Genomic DNA, 19,814 nt, shown 5'->3' on the forward strand with positions numbered 1-19,814 from the left:
TACAAATGTTTAGCTTCGGATGTTTAAGAATTTAACGGTAAATCGCACATTGGCAATTGCATTACTCAAATATCTAAGGAAAAAAAGAGGAATGATAATATAATATATTAACAATGATTTGTGACAATTTCAAAACGTAGAACAACGACTTTTAGAGGAAACAGTGTTGGTCAAAGCGTGAACGAAACGAATTGCAATGTTCATAAGACTTATAGAGCACACCAAAAGCTTTTATTTAGACGTTGTCGCGATGATTTCCAGCGTTTATATCTATTGTTAGATTTTTTTCAAAATTGAAACTCAAAAAAAACTCAAAATCGACTTGACCCACCTCGAAATTTTATCCGAATCAGCTAAACATTTGACAGAAGGCTTTTTTCAGCATAAAAATTAGGATTCTGGGCTGACCGGTTATATTTTCGATACTTTTTGAAAACATGAAGAGGTCTGATGGTCATAGACCCCTTCGTCTGGAAGGATGGGGTTAGTTATATGCATTTCTCTAAAGGGTAGTTTGAGTAAATTTTATTTTTTTTACACATTCACCAATTTAACCGCGACGATTGCTAATAACTTTGCTTGATAGACTCTAATCATCTCCCGGCCTTCAGCATAACATTCGCTATTTAGTTCTGCAAGAACTGAACGAGTATCATAGATCTTCATGTTCATGATAGAATTAGAAACGAATCTATAGATTTGGTAGTTCGTAAGGATACGGCAGGCATAAAAAATGTTTTATAGGAGAAAGTTTTAGAAGTCAATATTTGTTGAAATATTCTCCACCGGTTCACTGGGTGTTATGCGTCCGTTATCTCATGCTAGGTGTTAAGTGTTCAGTCTGTATGGCCCTTGGTCGAAGATGATGTCCCTGTCTTTTTTAATATTCGTGATGGTATAAATTTTACGACCTTCCTTCTGCCTAGCTCCTGTAGGAAGAGGGAGGAAAGAGTATCCCTTCGTAACACGGTTGATCACTTTGACGAAGTGTGTTACAGTGTGAGATTTGGCACCAATAAATAGATTATGTGTCTGAAGTTCTTCACAAATTAAAATAAAATTGCCTACTTACTTTCAAATTTCATTCCAGACACAGATATTTTTTTTGTGGTTTTATATTCAGTTTTATCATTATCTGTGGTTTTATTCAATCAATTTATGTACAGTAGGGTGTCCCAAAAAAAATCGATGTTCGAAAAGTCATGGTGCTCAACCCTGAAATGAAAGATTTACCTGTCTGGATAATTTTTGTAGAACAAACCAAATTTCTAAAAAATTGTTTAGAGGTCGCGCCAGATCGATTTTTGAAAAATGAGCTTTTTTTTAGGTAAAAATCAAATATTGGGTCCTTTCACAATTTTTTTTCAGGGTCACCCATTCGTTTTATATTTTTTAATTTTTCTGTGGATCTTTGCCCATATTCTCCATGAATTAGTTTTTGGTATTGTGCGTTTTTACAGTCTGCAGAACTTTTTAAATATCGAAAAATACACATTTTTTTGACGAATTTTCGCAGTTATTTCATCCGAACACAAAAAATAATTTTTTCTCGTTCGGAAAAACTTAGATACTACAAAGAGCTATTTATAACGAGTATTTTCATAAAAAAATATCCAAGAAATGTTGTTCTGGGGCTGAGATATTGCAGTTTTAGTAAATAGTCAAAAAGTGTACAAATTCGATACTTTTTCTTTACATGTTATAATTTCATCAAGATTGCACCAATATTTTAATTTAAATTAAAAAAAATTCAAAAGCAAATAAATGGGAATATTTTCTAGGTAACATAGCTTTTCTTTCCTATGGAGTTGGTTACCTGAATTACAGGATTTTGTCGGAGTATATGGATGGAGCCAGTTATAAAATGATATCACACCCAACAGTTAATATGTAGCAATATACAAGTAATCAGGTTTACTAAGATCTCTTTATTAGTTTTGATTCAATCATAGTATGCTTTTCACGGTATACAAAAAAAAACAAGGCAGGCTCAGCACGTATGTAAACATTCAGTTTGAACGTAAACATGATTCGTCACTACTATCTTCGCACAAGCTGAACTAAGACGATGCTCTACGGTCTAAGCATGCTTACTTTTGTACTCTAACATGTGGCGTTAAAATGTGTTTCACTCTTGACGTGTCACTTTTCTTACGAGCCTACCTTGTTGTCTGTATACCGTGATGCTTTTTATATGTCATATGACAGTCAAACAATTTGTTTCGTCGTATCAGTTCGACAGCTTTTCCATGAGTTCACTTGAGATATTGAAAAAAAAAACGGAATAAACGTAAAGTAAAAACGTAAAAATGACACATCAAGAGTGACGCATATTTTAAAGCCACATGTTAGAGTACAAAAGTAAGCATGCTGAGACCGTAGAGCATCGTCTCAGTTCAGCTTGTGCGAAGATAGTAGTGACGACACATGTTTACGTTCAAACTAAATGTTTACATACGTGCTGAGCCTGCCTTGTTTTTTGTATGCCGTGAAAAGCATCCTATGATTGAATCAAAACTAATAAAGAGATCATAGTAAACCTGATTACTTGTATATTGCTACATATTAACTGTTGGGTGTGATATCATTTTATAACTGGCTCCATCCATATACTCCGACAAAATCCTGTAATTCAGGTAACCAACTCCATCGGAAAGAAAAGCTATGTTACCTAGAAAATATTCCCATTTATTTGCTTTTGTTTTTTTTTAATTTAAATTAAAATATTGGTGCAATTTTGATGAAATTATAACATGTAAAGAAAAAGTATCGAATTTGTACACTTTTTGACTATTTACTAAAACTGCAATATCTCAGCCCCAGAACAATATTTCTTGGATATTTTTTTATGAAAATACTCGCTATAAATAACTCTTTGTAGTATCTAAGTTTTTCCGAACGAGAAAAAAATATTTTTTGTGTTAAGATGAAATAACTGCGAAAATTCGTCAAAAAAATGTGTATTTTTCGATATTTAAAAAGTTCTGCAGACTGTAAAAACGCACAATACCAAAAACTAATTCATGGAGGATATGGGCAAAGATCCACAGAAAAATAAAAAAATATAAAACGAATGGGTGACCCTGAAAAAAATTGTGAAAGGACCCAATATTTGATTTTTTACCTAAAAAAAGCTCATTTTTCAAAAATCGATCTGGCGCGACCTCTAAACGATTTTTTAGAAATTCGGTTTGTTCTACAAAAATTATCCAGACAGGTATATCTTTCATTTCAGGGTTGAGCACCATGACTTTTCGAACATCGATTTTTTTTGGGACACCCTAATGTACAGATATTTACAAGGAATTTATTTTGGCGAGTTTTATCAAACTACCAAAAATTAGGGGAATCGGTTGAAAACTAAAAAAAATGGCAGCCTTTCAAAGTGGCCTAGAATCATATTGACCCCAGAGTACAAATAAAAGATTAATACCCATCTGTTAACCCTTTTTTCGACAAATTTGAATAATATTTTAGAAAAATCTGGGTTTGTCTAGATGAGAAATATATATGCAAATATATTTTATGCATTTCATTCAATGCAATGTACACAGTGGCGTAGCCACGAAGGTGGTTTCGGGCATAACCCCCCCCCCAGAGACAAAATTTTAAGGAGAAATTTTTTTTTTTTCGAAAAAAAAAAATGTTCAGAAACCCCTCCCCAGACCAATTTTCTGGCTACGCCACTGAATGTACATAAAAGATGTAGATATGTATGCAATTCGCTATGCCTCCCATAGGTTAGGCCTCAGAGCATCGCAGCAAGAGTCCTCATCGCTATTCTTATCATAGAGCTGCCTCTCGAGTCCTTTTTGGGATAGCGCTTCATCTTTCTACCAGTGGTTTCTATAGGTTTCTATTATAGGTATAGCGGCTTCACGAACATATTCAGATCTCACCGAGCATCCCAGTCAACACATAATATGTATATGATGATTTGAGATGATAAAGTGGAGGCGATAGGCGATATACGTACATGTTGAATGAGAAAGTATCTATAGCGCATTCACTTTAGCATCTTATGTGACACCATATACGATCTTGTGTTAACTGGAACTGCTAATATAGCCTTCTTCTTCAACGGCTCTTTATTCCAACTGGATCTTAGCCAGCATTTCTTCTATTCGCATTTCCTCAGTTATTGACATCTTTTCTATCATTTGTCGTAAGACGAGTTCTTCTTTTTATTATTTGCATTACATCTCCCATTAGGACATTACCGCCTTGCAGATTAGTGTGAATCCAACACCTTCAGCATGGTCTTGCTTTTTAGCCTATTTAATTCCACCACTTGAATGTAACTTTACAGATAAAGGCATTGAGAACAAGTCGATGGCAGTAGTGATTGAAACGATTGAACTCTCAGCATTGCATATTGAAAATAAAATACTACAGTAAAATAAAGTTCAACGCTTGTCATGCTAAACATGACTTTTGTTGGTCTCTCTTCCAGCACACACACTACATGTCCAGCCCACTGTAATCTGCTGTATCTGTTAATTTACAATCAAGTGGTGGAATTAAATGTGATGGTACGAAATTATTTTATGAATCAACTCCAATAATAGCTCTAAATAACTTTCTAGCCAGTAAAGTTCAATTTAGTTTTTTCTTTCCTTCCTATTCTTCTCATTTTCTTTTTTTTTTCCTTCGTTTTTATTCTTTCTAACTTCTAACTTCGCATGTTTTATTACTTCTTTCTTTCTTCATCTACTTCCTTCTTTTTTCTTCTTTTTCTTTATTCTTGCTTTTTTCTCCTTGATCTTTAATTTTATTTTCTGTTGTCTTCCCTCTTCCTTCTTTCTGTAAGAATCTTAAAATCATATAATTAGAAAATCACCTTATTTGATTTGCAGATGATGGGGGTCTCTAGTTAGCGTTACGAGCAAAGGCGGAGAATTGCAAATCCGCAGATGGCGAGTTTGATTCTCGGTCCGGCCTAGGATGTTTTCGGGTGGGAAATATTTTTAGCTCCCTGGGCATAGTGTATCCATTCAATTTGCCAAACCAGATACACACTCATGCAATTGGCCGCCATTGAAAAGTTTTCAATAACTAATAATAACTAATGGAACACTGTCCGATCAGGAGAAATTAACTCAATAATACCTCATTCTGTTATTGATATCATACTCTGTTATGAACTAGCCTTACATAAGAGGTAAAATACCAAAAAATAATTCGAAAAATTAATATGCACAATACTTCAGGCATAACATACTCTGTTATTACAATACCAAACGCATCAAAAATTATTATTCGTTTGGTATTGAAATACCTAAGCATGTTATGCCGAAAGTATTTTGCATATTAATTTATGGTATTATTTTTTGGTATATTATTTCTTATGCAAGGCTAGTTTATACCAATATCTGTTATCGAGGTCGTCGCTCCCGCTCGGATAAGTAGTAAAGCCTGTCCACGTTAAATTTCGGACACCCATCATCCAATGCGATTTTTTAAAATTTTCACAAACCACTGAGGAGATCAATTTACACGACAGTTGAATCTCTCCGTTTTATGTTATTCCTTCAGCGGGTTTTCCTTCTTGTCCAAAGAGATAAAATGGCTACAAATCAGTTGGACATTGTCTCAGTGTCCGAAATTTAACGTGGACAGGCTTTAGAGCCATTGAATAAGAAAAAGAAGATGGTCAGCCTAGGTAAAAATAGTAAAAAGTCGTTTATCAAATGTATCGAAAATTTATAAAATCATTTTGCTTTTTGTTTGTGATTGATATGTTTATATAACTCAGACAATTTAATAATTTGATTTCGAAATTCAAATAATAAACATACTTAAATAACGCATCTTGTTTTTTTTTTTCAGGGAAATTTTGTCATTTGCAAAAACAAGCACCTATTTCATCGTGATTGTGCAGAAAAATTCATCATTAACACCAAAGAAAAATCTAGTCCTATAATCCCAAAGCTAGTTTTGAAGTGCCCCCATTGTGGATTGGAAAGCATTAATCAGGAGTACGTTTTAAAACTGCAGAACAACCCAATGATGGAAATTGTAACATCAAGACGCTAAGGTAGTTTTACTGTGAAATAAAATATAGTATAGGTACATATATCGAGTTTAATAACATACTTATTTAATTAAAGTTTATTCTTTGATTCGTCAATTCGTCGAGCAGAGTTCATTGGTTTTTGAAAGTCGACCCCCGCCTCTTATTCAAAATTCGTTTTTGGAGTGAACATATAGCCTCCATACTTTGGTGTACAGAAAGGCACAACGTGACCAAATTGACTTTGTTCAAAGGGGAACTGGAAAAAATATAAAAACAACCAGTCGCTAGTCCCTCACACTAATTTGGTTGCAGCAAACCCAAATGTGACCAAATTTGGTTTTATATGAGTTACTGTAACTACTCCTATATTCGATGTACCCACATAAAAGTTTCATTAAGAACTTACATACCCTGATGCAATGAACATGAAAAATATGTTTAGGAAAAAATGTTGAAAATATTCAACGAGGTCGCAAGATCAATTCAGGGAAACGGCATCAACAGTTGTAAATAGTATTAGTGATACGACAAAATAATCCATTTCTTAAATTCGTAAGCATTGACAAACATGTTCAACTTGAGCACATTTTCATCAACTCGTGATGAACACTGAATGTGAATTATTCACATACTCGTGAACATCGGGAAATACTTTTTTTTACAAGGGAGAATGCATTTACGCACGACCCAGCACACGTGATAAGTAGTTGCCAAGCTAACATACGCAGTGAACTGCAGTATCGGACTCGACCAGTGAAGGTAATACCGACTAAACCCCTCTGGGCTCCGCTCATAATTTCCCCCAGGAATACTTCTGGGGGATAGGCAGTACTTACTGTACTCGCTCATTCACGCTCACACAGGTACTCGTGCCGTAGGAGGCTTACTTGGGTGCTCACCCTGCAACCTGTTTTTTTTTTCTTCCTAAGCAATGGAGGGGAAATCTGCTCAACAGACATCCTGGGTTGTCCAGGAAGTGCGGGGTTAGGAACCACCTCCAACAGCAAACGAGGAAGGCAAGACTACATCCCCGACCCGCTGAACCGTTTCCATTGCCGTCAAGCCCATAGTCCCTTCGGTACAACCAGAAAGTAATGCTTCAAAGGGGGGCTAGGGGCCAGTGCACAACGCACCCTCGAGGTTAGCTGCGTGTCCTTGCAGCACCGAACATCGTGACTCGCTTTTTTAGAAGAACACCATGGTATCGTGCCAGCGCATTGCCGGCTTTCCAGGTGGCCTTACCACGCCCTATGTCCTCGGAAGGTGGGAAGGGTCGACTTCGCGCCTGCTTCCCTCTGCACGACTGGTATCAAGAATAATGATGCCGCGTGCACCCCAAATTCACCTCTCTGCGACAGGGTCTATTCGCCAACACACAGAGGGACTTGCCGACGCGGTGTCTACGCCTGCCCCAGCCTTGACGAGGACCCCTTTCCGTCCTCGGGCTCGGAACCCGCCCGGTTGACCGACGCCGCGAAAGCGACGATACCATGTTGTTCTTCGCGCGGCCACTTGTTCGATAAAATGATTGAGTTCGACATCAGAGCATGACCACCGGTATGACCCATGAAGCCGACTCCGATCCCTTGGACCACCTCTTATTTGCGCCTGAACTAGCCATCCTTGAGTCCACGCGCCACCTTCTGTGTAGCTCCGAGGCGATAGCCGATAAAACAGCGTTCCAGCCAACTTCATCTTTACACATCTTCCGAACTAGGTTGTCCGGGGTAGTGTCCAGACCACATGTGGCAAGCATGTGGTCACGCATTGCGCGAAAACGTGGGCAAACGAACAAGAATAATGATGCCGCGTGCACCCCAAATTGACCTCTCTGCGACAGGGTCTATTCGCCAACACACAGAGGGACTTCCCGAGTAGACGAAAATAGCTCAATAATATCAAATGTTGATAAGATAGCAAAATCAGGTATGGACATGTTTGATATAAGAGATAAAAGATCAGACGACAATATCAATATTTTGCACTAAAATATCATGAGGAGATCAAGTTATGCTATTTGTAAGAAGTGATCAATATCATGTGCCATTCGTTTGTTCTTATCCATAGCATATCTTGATATTAAAATGATATTTCGGTGCAGATTTTTGATATTGTTGCCTGTTCTTTTATCTCTTATATCAATCAAGTCCAAATCACGTTTTGTTATTCTGCTCATGGCTTCAGCCCGGGTTGCCGACGCGGTGTCTACGTCTGCCCCAGACTTGACGAGGACCCCTTTCCGTCCTCGGGCTCGGAACCCGCCCGGTTGACCGACGCCGCGAAAGCGACGATACCATGTTGTTCTTCGCACGGCCACTTGTTCGATAAAATGATCGAGTTCGACATCAGAGCATGACCACCGGTATGACCCATGAAGCCGACTCCGATCCCTTGGACCACCTCTTATTTGCGCCTGAACTAGCCATCCTTGAGTCCACGCGCCACCTTCTGTGTAGCTCCGAGGCGATAGCCGATAAAACAGCGTTCCAGCCAACTTCATCTTTACACATCTTCCGAACTAGGTTGTCCGGGGTAGTGTCCAGACCACATGTGGCAAGCATGTGGTCACGCATTGCGCGAAAACGTGGGCAAACGAACAACACGTGTTCCACCGTTTCCTCTAAACCTGCGCACACCAAACACTCGGGCAAGGCCGAGCAAGCGAACTGCGTTACCTGCACTTTCATTTTGCAGCACTCTTAAACGCCGGGCACGTCGAACCCCCCATGGGGTGCTTGCTGTTCATTGCTGGAACAAATCAAACAATTGGGAGGGGTCGTGCAGCATTGTGCCTCATGTCCCTCCAATCCGCAGCGTCGGCAGAGATTGCTTCTGTCAGGGCCTTTGCAGTCCCATTGCTTGTGCCCCGGTTCCAGGCACTTGAAGCAAACTTCGGGTTGCTCGTTGCTCGTATATGCTCACAGGGCACACCGACCATCCCACCTTGACGCTCCCTAACTTGACTACCTTGGAGGCGTCCGCTGCAGATAGCCGAACCAATGCTACCTGTGTCCCTGCCGGACTTTTCCGTAGCCGAACGGCTGCGGTGGGCGTCTCCACTTCACACTGTCGCCGCAGTGCCGTGACGAGCTCTTCGACTTCGGTGATCTCGTCCAGGTCTTTAACCCTTAAATTCACCTCCGTTGTGAGTGCCCTCACCTTAACCGTCTCGCCTAGGACTTCCTCCGCCAACTTCTAGTAGGCGGCGCCCTTTTGCGAGACGCCCCGCTTCAGCTCGAGGATCATCTCGCCCATCCGGGTACGTCGGCGCCGAGTTCACCGAGCTTGACGTCACTCTTCATCACCTTCAAGTCGTCCGAGTACTTAGCCTCGTCCGTTTTGATGACTAGGGCATCGCCCCTGGGGCGATTGGCGCCAACCCTAGACTTCTTGCTACCCTCATTCGCCTGGGCCTTCTTTTCGGCCCTTGACGTCTTCGGTTTCCTCTTGTTCTTGACCAGGGACCAGGAGGCGTCATCCCCCTCTATTTCCCTGGTCTGGGGCGGCTGAGAGCTCTCAGCCTGCCGTAACCCCTTACCACCGTTTTTCCTGGGTGGACGGACCTTTCCAGGTTCTTCCTCCCCCGGTTTTGGATGTACCTGGTCGGGGTTCAGCTTCCCAGCCCCACTACCCTTGTTCAGGGTAGTAACCCTCCGCCTTTTGGAGCGGCCCTCAGGGAGCTCATCCCCTGTAGACTGTCTCCCCCGTTTTTGTGTCTGCTTTGGGCAGTCACCCCCGACGTGCCCGCAAATACTTGAGCCTCAGTCTGGGTAGACTTTGGTACCACCGTCTTCGCTGACCCCGAGCAGGAGAAATTGGCTCAGTAATACTTAATCCTGTTATTGATACCATACTCTGTTATGAACTAGCCCTGTATAAGAGGTAAAATACCAAAGGAATAATACCAAAAACTTATATGCACGATACTTAAGCCATAACATACTCAGTTATTAAATTGAATTTCAATACCAAATGCTTGTCCAATTATTATTCGTTTGGTATTGAAATATCTAAGCATGTTATGCCTCAAGTATTCTGCATATAAGTTTTTAGTATTATTTTTTGGTATTTTACCTCTTATGCAAGGCTAGTTCATACCAATTTCTGTTATCGAGGTTGTCGCACCTGCTCGGGGCACGCCCTCGGTCGATTCGACCTTGCCCGAGCCCGCGAATCCTTGGGCCTTAATCTGGGTAGACCTCGACTCCATGGATTTCACGGGTTTACACTTGGCCGTCCCGACCGCCCTCTCCAGCTTGGCGTCCAGCATCGACTTTCGAAGTTTCAGCAAGCTTCTCTTGAGGTCTTTACTGATATTATGCTGCTATGACGCAAAGTCGATGATGGCGTCCAGCTGCTCCGTTGCCACCTCGAAGGCCGAAAGCCCATCGCGTTTGCGGTTCATCGCCTTTACAAGCCATGGGCCGCCTATAACCTCTACCGCTGGCGCTGCTCACCGAGCTGCCGACTATTGCCTCTGGCCTTCTAGGCGGAGACCTGAACAACCCACCTCTTGCGAAGGGGTTGTCGCCTACACTACTACCACATTGAAGAATTGACTTGGTTTTCCATTTTGGTTCCACGAGTTCCTCGGGAAAAGAGGTCCACCACGCCAGAGCCCAGCATGACGCGGTAAGGGACAATTACTGTGGAGGGTGCCCAGTAGACTGGCCCAGGATACAAAAAGTAGTCTGATTCTACGGGGCACCCTCCAGGATTTTGCCTTTAGGTAAGAAAATCATTCTCTGAAAATTTCAGCCTGATCGGTTATTGCATAAGCTGGCGCAATTGATTTGAAGTTAATATGGGGGTTTCGGCCGAAATATATGGAAAAATACACCTCTGTTACTATTTCGTACAGCAAATTGGGTGGAAGAGCCCGAATGAGCCCAGATTTGCAGGAAATGAAGTTAACATGCCAATCAACAATTCGACATAAAATTCTACTATGATTAAATAAACTTTAAATTAGTTTTAAGCTGAATTATTTGAAGTTTGGTTGAGCACTTTGAAATTCATTAATTGCCTTGAAAACAAGCGCATGTAATCGAAAGTAGCTGCGATATGTGTTGTGGCGCGCGTCCAGTTACTCATGTTTCAGTGCGCGCGAAATCACGCATCGCAGGCACCTTTGATTGCATGCGTATGTTTTCATGGCAATTAATGAATTTCAAAGTGCTCAACCCAACTGCAAATAAATCAGCCAAAAAGTGATTTAAAGTTTATTTAGTAATAGTAGAATTTTATGTCGAATTGTTCATGGTCATGTTAACTTTATTTCCTGCAAATCTGGGCTCAATCAGGCTTTTCCATCCAATTTCCTGTACAAAATAGTAACAGAGGTGTATTTTTCCATATATTTCGGCCGAAACCCCCATATTAACTTCAAATCAATTGCGCCAGCTTATGCAATAACCGATCAGGCTGAAATTTTCAGAGAATGATTTTCTTACCTAAAGGCAAAATCCTGGAGGGTGCCCCGTAGAATCCGATGACTTTTTTTTCTCCCCATACTAGGTTGGGCCACTTTAGTGACCAGGTACCCCACAGGCTCCGTTAAAGGCCTAGCTCATTATTTCACCCCCCTGGTCATGCATCCCCTCGCCACGGGTCTCTTAACGACTTGGGATTAGGGGTTAGGGACGATGGTCCCTTTGGTCGCACCCACTCACTCTAGCTGATGTCAGAAGGACAACAGTGCCCAGGCTGCACTACCAGCTAAGTACAAAACCCTTAGCTGACGGTCGATTGTCATCGGAAGACCCGTGGAAGCGTGAGATTGGAACTTATGAGGACCAGAGCTGAGTAGGTCGCTCCTTCCCAGATGTCAACTTACCATTTCGCAGCTCTGCCACCTATGTTATGTGTGACTTGATCAGTACAATTGCTGATGAACAATGTGTTTAGCCCCCAGACATTCTAAATACTCACGCTCTTCTAATGTGAATGTGTTCTATACACATGTGGAAGGGTTATGAGTGATTCGACTATGCGTCCAATTTGGGAATCTCGGGTTCATTCATGATGGGGCCCTCCATTAGCCTAGCGGTAAGATGCGCGGCTATACAGCAATACCATGCTGAGGCTGGCTGGATTCGATTCCAGGCAAAATCTAAAAAAGCCCCCAGAGTCAAAAGAGGCCCAGCACAACGGTACGTTGGATGGTGGAGGGGTATCTGATAGTGTTGTTTTGAGAAGTGTCCGGTATTGGGAGTTGTCCGACGCTGGGGGATCTCTCCCTACATCATGATGGACTGTTGCATTTATTATTTAACATTAAATATCACTTGTCATAAGACGAGTTTGTACAATCCCATTGAAATTTCACCACTTAATTGTATTTTGACAGATACGTATTTCGACCTCAACAGTAAGGCCGTCTTCAGTGTCTCGTACTTGACTCGAAGTCAAAGTCGAGTCAAGTACGAGACACTGAAGACGGCCTTACTGTTGAGGTCGAAATACGTATCTGTCAAGATACAATTAAGTGGTGGAATTTCAATGGGATTGTACAAACTCGTCTTATGACAAGTGAGGACATTCCACTAAAAAGCTCAAAATAATTTTCTTAATTAAATATCAAACATTAAACTTCTTCTTCTTCTTCTTGGCATTACATCCCCCACTGGGACACTGCCACCTCGCTGCTTAATGTTCATTCAGCACTTCCTCAGTTACTAACCGCGAGGTTTCTAAGCCAAGTTACCATTTTTGCATTCGTATATTTGTTTATTTGTTTATTTATAATTCATCTGACATTCAACAGTCTTAATGAATAACATGAATATTAGCTTAAATTAGGTTCTGTCTTTTTAATCTATTCACAAACTGGGATGTGGAAATTCCGAAATCGAATGCAGCTTCAATCGATGAAAACAAACGAATCATGGTACATATGGGCTGGTTATAACCAAATAGAGTGCGATGAAATCCAGTGTGCAGCAATGTCCGCTGTCTCAGCATTCTTCCAGGTACGCGGAATCCAATCAACGAAAGGAGATGGGAGCAATCGATTTCTCCGTTCAGCAACTTTACAATAAACGTAGCCTGCTGAATTTTCCGTCGCCGATCCAAGGTATGTAATATGTACTTCTGAAGAGAGAAAATATCTTACAAGAGATATGTCTTTCTGCATTCTGATTTGAGCTCATTGTCATTTGAGATCAATTATCTCCATTTGAAACATTACAGGTGCATTATTTACATCAGTAAACGGTGCTAAGGAACTGTGTTTTCAACAATTAGCGAATAGGCCTGAAAACTACTGTCTGAAGGCTTCGAGTTTACCAGCATATTCAACAGATTTTTAGGAACTGTTTTTACTGGATTAGAGAAATGTATCGGTTTACGACATTTCTCGGGTACTTATTCAAAATGACGTATGTGATTTTGTAAACAAAGATTCAAACGTCGATTTGTCCAATCTGATAGCACCTCCCACGCAAACCATCACCACAGACAGATAGCGGAAGCCTTCGGCTACCTGTGGGTGGTGTTGGTTTGCGTTGGACTGCTATCAGTTTGGACAAATCAACGTTTGAATTTTTGCTTACAAAATCACATACGTCCTTTTGATTAAGTACCCGAGATTTAATGAAATTGTGCCAAATTGTTCCAAGATTTTGCATGTTGGATAATGAAAGTTCGACGTGTTGATCCCTGACTTACTGCTTAATGTTCAAATCATTAAGATGTTTGGCGACATGTTCTATAAACGCTAAGCTACTCAGTGAGTAGTTAGTTGTATTGCGAGAACAGAGAAAACTTCTAATTTTGCGGAGCAAAGAAGAAGAAGAAGACTGAGTGTCGGAAACTTCAAATGACATGCACTGTGCGAAAAGTGTTGATATTCCTTGATATCAAGAATATTCGTTAAGTCTAAAATGTTTCAAAATCGCATAAATACGTTCCGAAATGCCTTGAAAGTACCATAAAACTTATTTAAAATATATAGCGGCATGTAACACTCGTTTAAAGTTACATATTTTCTTTGATTTCAATAATCTACATTCACACCGAAAAAATCAACCAACATTATTTTCCGTGCATCAAGTGATTTGACGTTTGCGGAACAACTCTCCGACGTCGACCGTCGGACCCTCGTTCGAATTTTTCTATTTTCTCGCAATACTCACCCATCCAGGATCATGCAGCTTGGGCATTGATTTTGCTTCCTGTAAAAACAGTGTGATTTTATTTCGCCCTCAAGCCAGGTACCATGGGTTAGCCAACGAACTAACAAAACAAATCTTCGTATTCTACTTCCGTTTCCGTCAACATCATTTGGGTATAATGCTACGTTTTGACAGGGCAAGTGAATTGAACAACTCAGTTGAATTCAATTAACTTGCCAAAAGTTGAACATGTTCAACTTTCTTTTCGTTCAAGTGAATTGAATTAAGGTGTTTACACGTTCAGTTCGCGTTAGATTCAAGCGACTTGCTCAATTCACATGCCTTGTCTAAACGTAGCATAAGTGGTGGTTGAGTTTCATCACGTAGGTAAGGTTGATTTTTAACGAGCGACGCTACATCACGAATATTGATTGTTTTCGCACATAGTTTTTTTTATCGATGAAAAATGCAATGTGCAGCTCTAGAGAAATATCACAACGCTTATTTGTGTGACTGATTAACAATTGATTTACAAATAAACAAATTGTTTTAATTTTCAAGTGTCCCAACGCCAGTGTTCTTTCCCGTCATTGTAGGAGCTCCATCAGTTGTTAGACCTGTTTTCAAAGAAGAGTCCAAGCTCTTTCATACAAGTCTAACAGCTTTCCTCAGGTCGATACCGGTAGTCGTTTCCTTCATTGGGATCAAAGCTGCTCATTCCTCTGTGATTTGAAGATGGTAGTAAAGTTCCCTTCCGAAACCAGCTGCATGTGCCTTGTATTTTACATTTAGTATTTTCATCGATTGCGAGCAGGTAGAGTCAGAACCAGGTGGCTTGTTCACGTAACGTAATTTTTAAATCTTCTGTAAGAACTTTAACTCTTCAACGTGCTGTACGAGAAACTAATACCAGTGAAGAAGGCAGCCGATATGCATTCTCTAACAAGTTCTCCGTCGTGGAAAGGTTTCATCCGGTTTCATCAGGTTTCATTAGTATTGCCAGTCTCATTACCAGTAAAACTGGCACGTGCTGCATTTTTCGACTCCGTGCTTACTCAGATTTTTTTTAATCAGTAATAACCTACAGTATTTATTAATTTAATAGATAATAAGAAGGAGCTTCTTGAGCCAGATAGAAAAGCTTTTGGGCCGATTATGAAGTATTTTTTGTAACACACCGCGGGCCACAAAAAAATGGAGCCAAGGGCCGCATCCGGCCCCCGGGCCGTACGTTGGGCAGCCCTGGTATAAAGGGAGGGGTTGTCTTTGGAAAATGAGCAATTCAGTGTAACTCCCAAACCCCTTGACCTATTCCAACCAGATTTGATACACACATTCTCTATTTTTAAAAGATGTTTATTGAAAAGGTAGAAGGGCCATAGAAATATATATACCTATATATTAGGGTGGCTCAAATTAGTATGGGAAAAACTTTGTTCAATTTTTTGATGGGCCGCCGTTCTATTTGATGCCCTGATGCTCTGGACAAAATTTCAGCCAAATCGGTCAACGTTTGGGCGGTGCTAAACTCGTTGGAAGTTTATATGGAAAAATGTATACAGAAACATCCAAAAACAGTAAATTGCAGCTGGACTACACAACTTTCGATGAAGAACTATGATACTCATTCAGATCTTGGAGAATTTAATACAGAATGTTATGCAGAAAACCGCGAGAAGATTCGAGTTTGCCCGGCTAAGTTCTCTGCAGTGGGGTTTGAGCAAATTTCGTTTCTTTTACCTTTGAAAAGAAATAAATTCACCCCTACAACACTCCAGTAAAATGCTAATATCTTTGCGTAATAAACTTTAATCTTCTCGCAATTTTCAGCATAACATTTTGTATTTTATTTTACAAGAACTGAATGAGTATCATGGTTCTTGATCGTAAATTGGGCCGTCCAACTGCAAATCACTGTTTTTGGATGTTTCTGCATACATTTTTCCATATAAACTTCCAACGAGTTAAGCACTGCCCAAACGTTTACCGATTTGGCTGAAATTTTGTCCAGAGCATCAGGGCATCAAATAGAACCGAAGGGCGGCCCATCAACAAATTTGAAAAAGTGCTTTTTGAGCCACCCTAATATATATATATATATATATATATATATATATATATATATATATATATATATATATATATATATATATATATATATATATATATATTAACTCAATGTTTGTACGTTTGTGTGTATGCTCCATCATAACTCCTGAACCCATAACCCCTCCTTGGCCGATTTCAACCAAATTTGGAGTACACATTCTTTATCTTAAGTGGCCAGTACCCAGTGAAAAGCAATGATTGATGTGTTTCCTTCTGGATGGTGAATGTGATCCCTTCTTTAATAATAGACGTTTGTGCGGTGGATGTTTTTCCTTCTTTAGAAATAGACGTTTGCCCAGAATAAGGCTATTTTGAGTTTGATCCCTTTTTTCAAAATCAGTCAATGTTTTCAAATGGAATATACCTTCTTTCAATCATATGATGAAGTATCAATAAGAAAACACAATTATCCTGTTGACCAATTAGTTTATTCATTTTCCGATTTTGAAAAAAGTACAAATCAAACTGGCTACTTTGCGAGCAAGGCCGGGTGCATACAGCTGATTATATATTAAATATTAAATATAGCTGCTCACTTGCATTTCCCAAACCTATTGCGTTCCTGATTATGTAAAGGGAAACAGTTTAGAAATTGGCTGCGGAATGCACACGGTTAGGCTATTAGTCGTAATCGATACTGGATTTCGCCGATCTCACTTTAGATTTCTACCGATAGTCAGAAGATTGTGTGCATCGAAGAGTTGGAGAAGTACTCCGGTGTTCGGGAAAACGAACCACATCACGAAAGTATAGATCATATAAAAATCCCTTTCATACTTGCAGTGCAGTGCTTGCAAACCTTTGAACTGTCTTATTCATAATAATTTGAATATCTTTAACCCTTAACAAGTTATTTGCCTTGAGCTGAATGCGTAGGATAGCCAATTCTGAGATGGCGAGTTCGATTTTCGGTTCAGTCTAGTATGTTTTCGGTTGGGAAACAGTCTCGACTCCTTGTGGATTCAACCGGTCAGCACAGAATCACAATTCTTATGCTGAAATAAGCCTCCTGTCAAATTTTCAGCTAATTCGGATGAAATTTCGAGATGGCTCAAGTCGATTTAGAGTTTTTGGGCTATTTTCAATTTTGTAAAAAATCTAACAAGAGATATAAACGCCAAAAACCATCGCAACAATCTCTATATGGAAACTTTTGGTGTTCTCTACAAGTCTTGTGAACATTGCGATTCATTCCGTTCACGTTTTGACCATGTTAAAGTGATTTTCGTGCTTTTAAGTGCATAAAAACTTCACGCAAATAAAGTAATTTAAAAAAAATGCATAAAAACACTGTTTCCCTTAAAAGTCGTTGTTCTACAAAATTCTTGAATTTATGACACATCAACGCTAATTTATTATATTATTATTCCTCTTTTTTCCCTGGATATTTGAGTAATATAAATGCTAATGTGAGACTTATCAATAAATTCTTAAAAATCAAAAGCTGAAAATTTGTCATAAATTTGCGCGTTAGGATTTCTTCAAACAAGTTGTTCAAAGTTGTTCAAAGTTGAATTCCAAATTTGGTTTATTTCACCATATGTCTGTATGCTTTTACCATTGAGTGCATCGTAGTAACAAGTGAAATCAAAGCTTCTATGTTCAAAACAAATTTATGATAAAGGTTTAGCTTCTAATTTTTAAGAATTTAACGGTAAATCGTACATTGGCAATTATATTACTAAAATGTCCAGGAAAAAATGGAAATAATAATGTAATAACTTACCAATGATTTGTAATAAATTGAAGAATTTTGTGAAACAGTATTTTTATGCACTTAATAGCTCGAAAATCACTTTAACATGGTCAAAACATGAACGAAACGAATCGCAATGTTCACAAGACTTGTAGAGCACACCAAAAGCTTCCGTATAGAGATTGTTGCGATGGTTTTCGGCATTTATATTTCGTGTTAGATTTTTTAGAAAATTGAAAATATCCCAAAAACACTAATTTGACTTGAGCCACCTCGAAATTTCATCCGAATTAGCTGAAAATTTGACAGGAGTCTTATTTTAGCATAAGAATTGTGATTCTGGGCTGACCGGTTGAATTTTTGATACTTTTTGAAAACATGAAGAGGTCTATTGTGGATAATGTATCCATTGTACTTGCCACACAAGATACATACTCACGCAATGGCGGGCATAGAAAGCTTTAAATTTATAACTGTGGAAATGCTTATAGAATACATACTTGAAAAGCAGGCCCAAGTTACCGTTGGAATATAGAGCCATAAAAGAAGAAGAAGTGAATGTGTTTGAATATTTTTATTTCGATCGAATCATTTTACTCTAGTACCGTAATCCGGGGGAACATTGATATTTTTTTTAATTTTTTTGTAAATATTTCTCCAGTAAGTAAAATCACAGCTTTTTTTATATTTTTAAAACGAGTACTGCTACATGTAGAACGTATAAGGTTGTTGTTCTTGATCATTTGATAATTTTAAACTTATGTTTTTTGTCGAGTTTTTTTGATTTTTCAATTTGGGTATGCAAGCGTATGCAACGCCTTAAGGTAGGCAAATATAGTTGGAATCTCTTACAATGAAGCAATGGCATCGATTGTTTCGAGCAAAACATCATCACCGCTAGTGGAATTATCTCGTTTACAACAATATAAACAAAATTTCGAAACTAAACCTATGGCTCAACCAAGAAATTAAGATAACTTGTAACATAACTATAGGAACGAGCTTAATTTTGTTTTGTTATTTTGCTTATTTTGAGTGCTTTTTTGGCAGCTTGCTGTGAGTTAAAAAATTAATGTTAATTTTATTTTTAAAATTTTAGCGAAAAATAATTGCAAATTCGAAGTTTATATCATTCAGTTTATATCATTCAATCCGAAGTTTATATCATTCAGCAGCAAATTTAGCCAAGATTAAGATACATTACTCACAATAAGTATTTGTGATAACAGAAAATAATATTAAAGTCATTTCTTGAAAGTGGTGAAACTGATCAATGTTACCCTGCTGATCATTGTTCACCCGGATTACGGTATCTATTATAGTGAGTAGTACTCTACGATCCTATCCTAGCGAAACTTAGTTTCGTCCCTGGCCTCGTTTAGGTAAGTTGAGATGTAATAGAATGTGATGACTGGTTTTAGCTGATTTTGGCAATTAATGACATCTCCTCTGACGATGATAACGTGCGATATGATCCTGCCAAAAATGGAAGTAACATACTTCGTACATCCTCTTGTGGGTCAGACGACGGTGGGTTTCTTACTCTTCACGCTGGATGAGTAAATAATGCTGGCTTGAAACAAATTATAATACTATCACTATTGACAACTTGTGGGCTTCCGACTTGGTGATTTTCTGAGCAAAACTGGATCCACAAAATAGATATACTTTACCATTCAGATCAATCCCATCAACGATGCAACCGAACAGGGGAAGACAACCAATGCAGATAATACATCCCATTTGGTCCAAGAACTAGACGCATCTAAGTAAATAGAATAATTGACGTCAGTAACATTATTTGGAAAATGGAGGCTCGAAATTCATTTTGGTTTGCAATTTTGTAAACAGCTAGAGGCCCTAAAATAATAGTTATTTG

General features: G+C 39.2%; 2 protein-coding genes across 2 annotated transcripts in view; one reads left to right on the forward strand and one right to left on the reverse strand.

Moving 5' to 3' along the window:
- LOC134225010 (protein-L-histidine N-pros-methyltransferase) overlaps window positions 1–19,814 on the reverse strand; it is a 73,720-nt gene that overhangs the window by 20,824 nt on the left and 33,082 nt on the right. The gene's annotated exons all lie outside the window — the stretch shown is intronic.
- The window catches only part of LOC134224950 (uncharacterized), a 32,348-nt gene that overhangs the window by 11,845 nt on the left and 689 nt on the right, over window positions 1–19,814 (forward strand). The window contains exon 2 of the mRNA XM_062704624.1: window positions 5,830–6,037. Within this exon, the coding sequence (XP_062560608.1) occupies window positions 5,830–6,036 (207 nt within the window). The 3' untranslated portion in view covers window position 6,037. The remainder of the gene's footprint in view (window positions 1–5,829; window positions 6,038–19,814) is intronic.

Source organism: Armigeres subalbatus, chromosome 3, assembly GCF_024139115.2.
Source record: "Armigeres subalbatus isolate Guangzhou_Male chromosome 3, GZ_Asu_2, whole genome shotgun sequence".
NCBI classification, from domain to species: Eukaryota; Metazoa; Arthropoda; class Insecta; order Diptera; family Culicidae; genus Armigeres; species Armigeres subalbatus.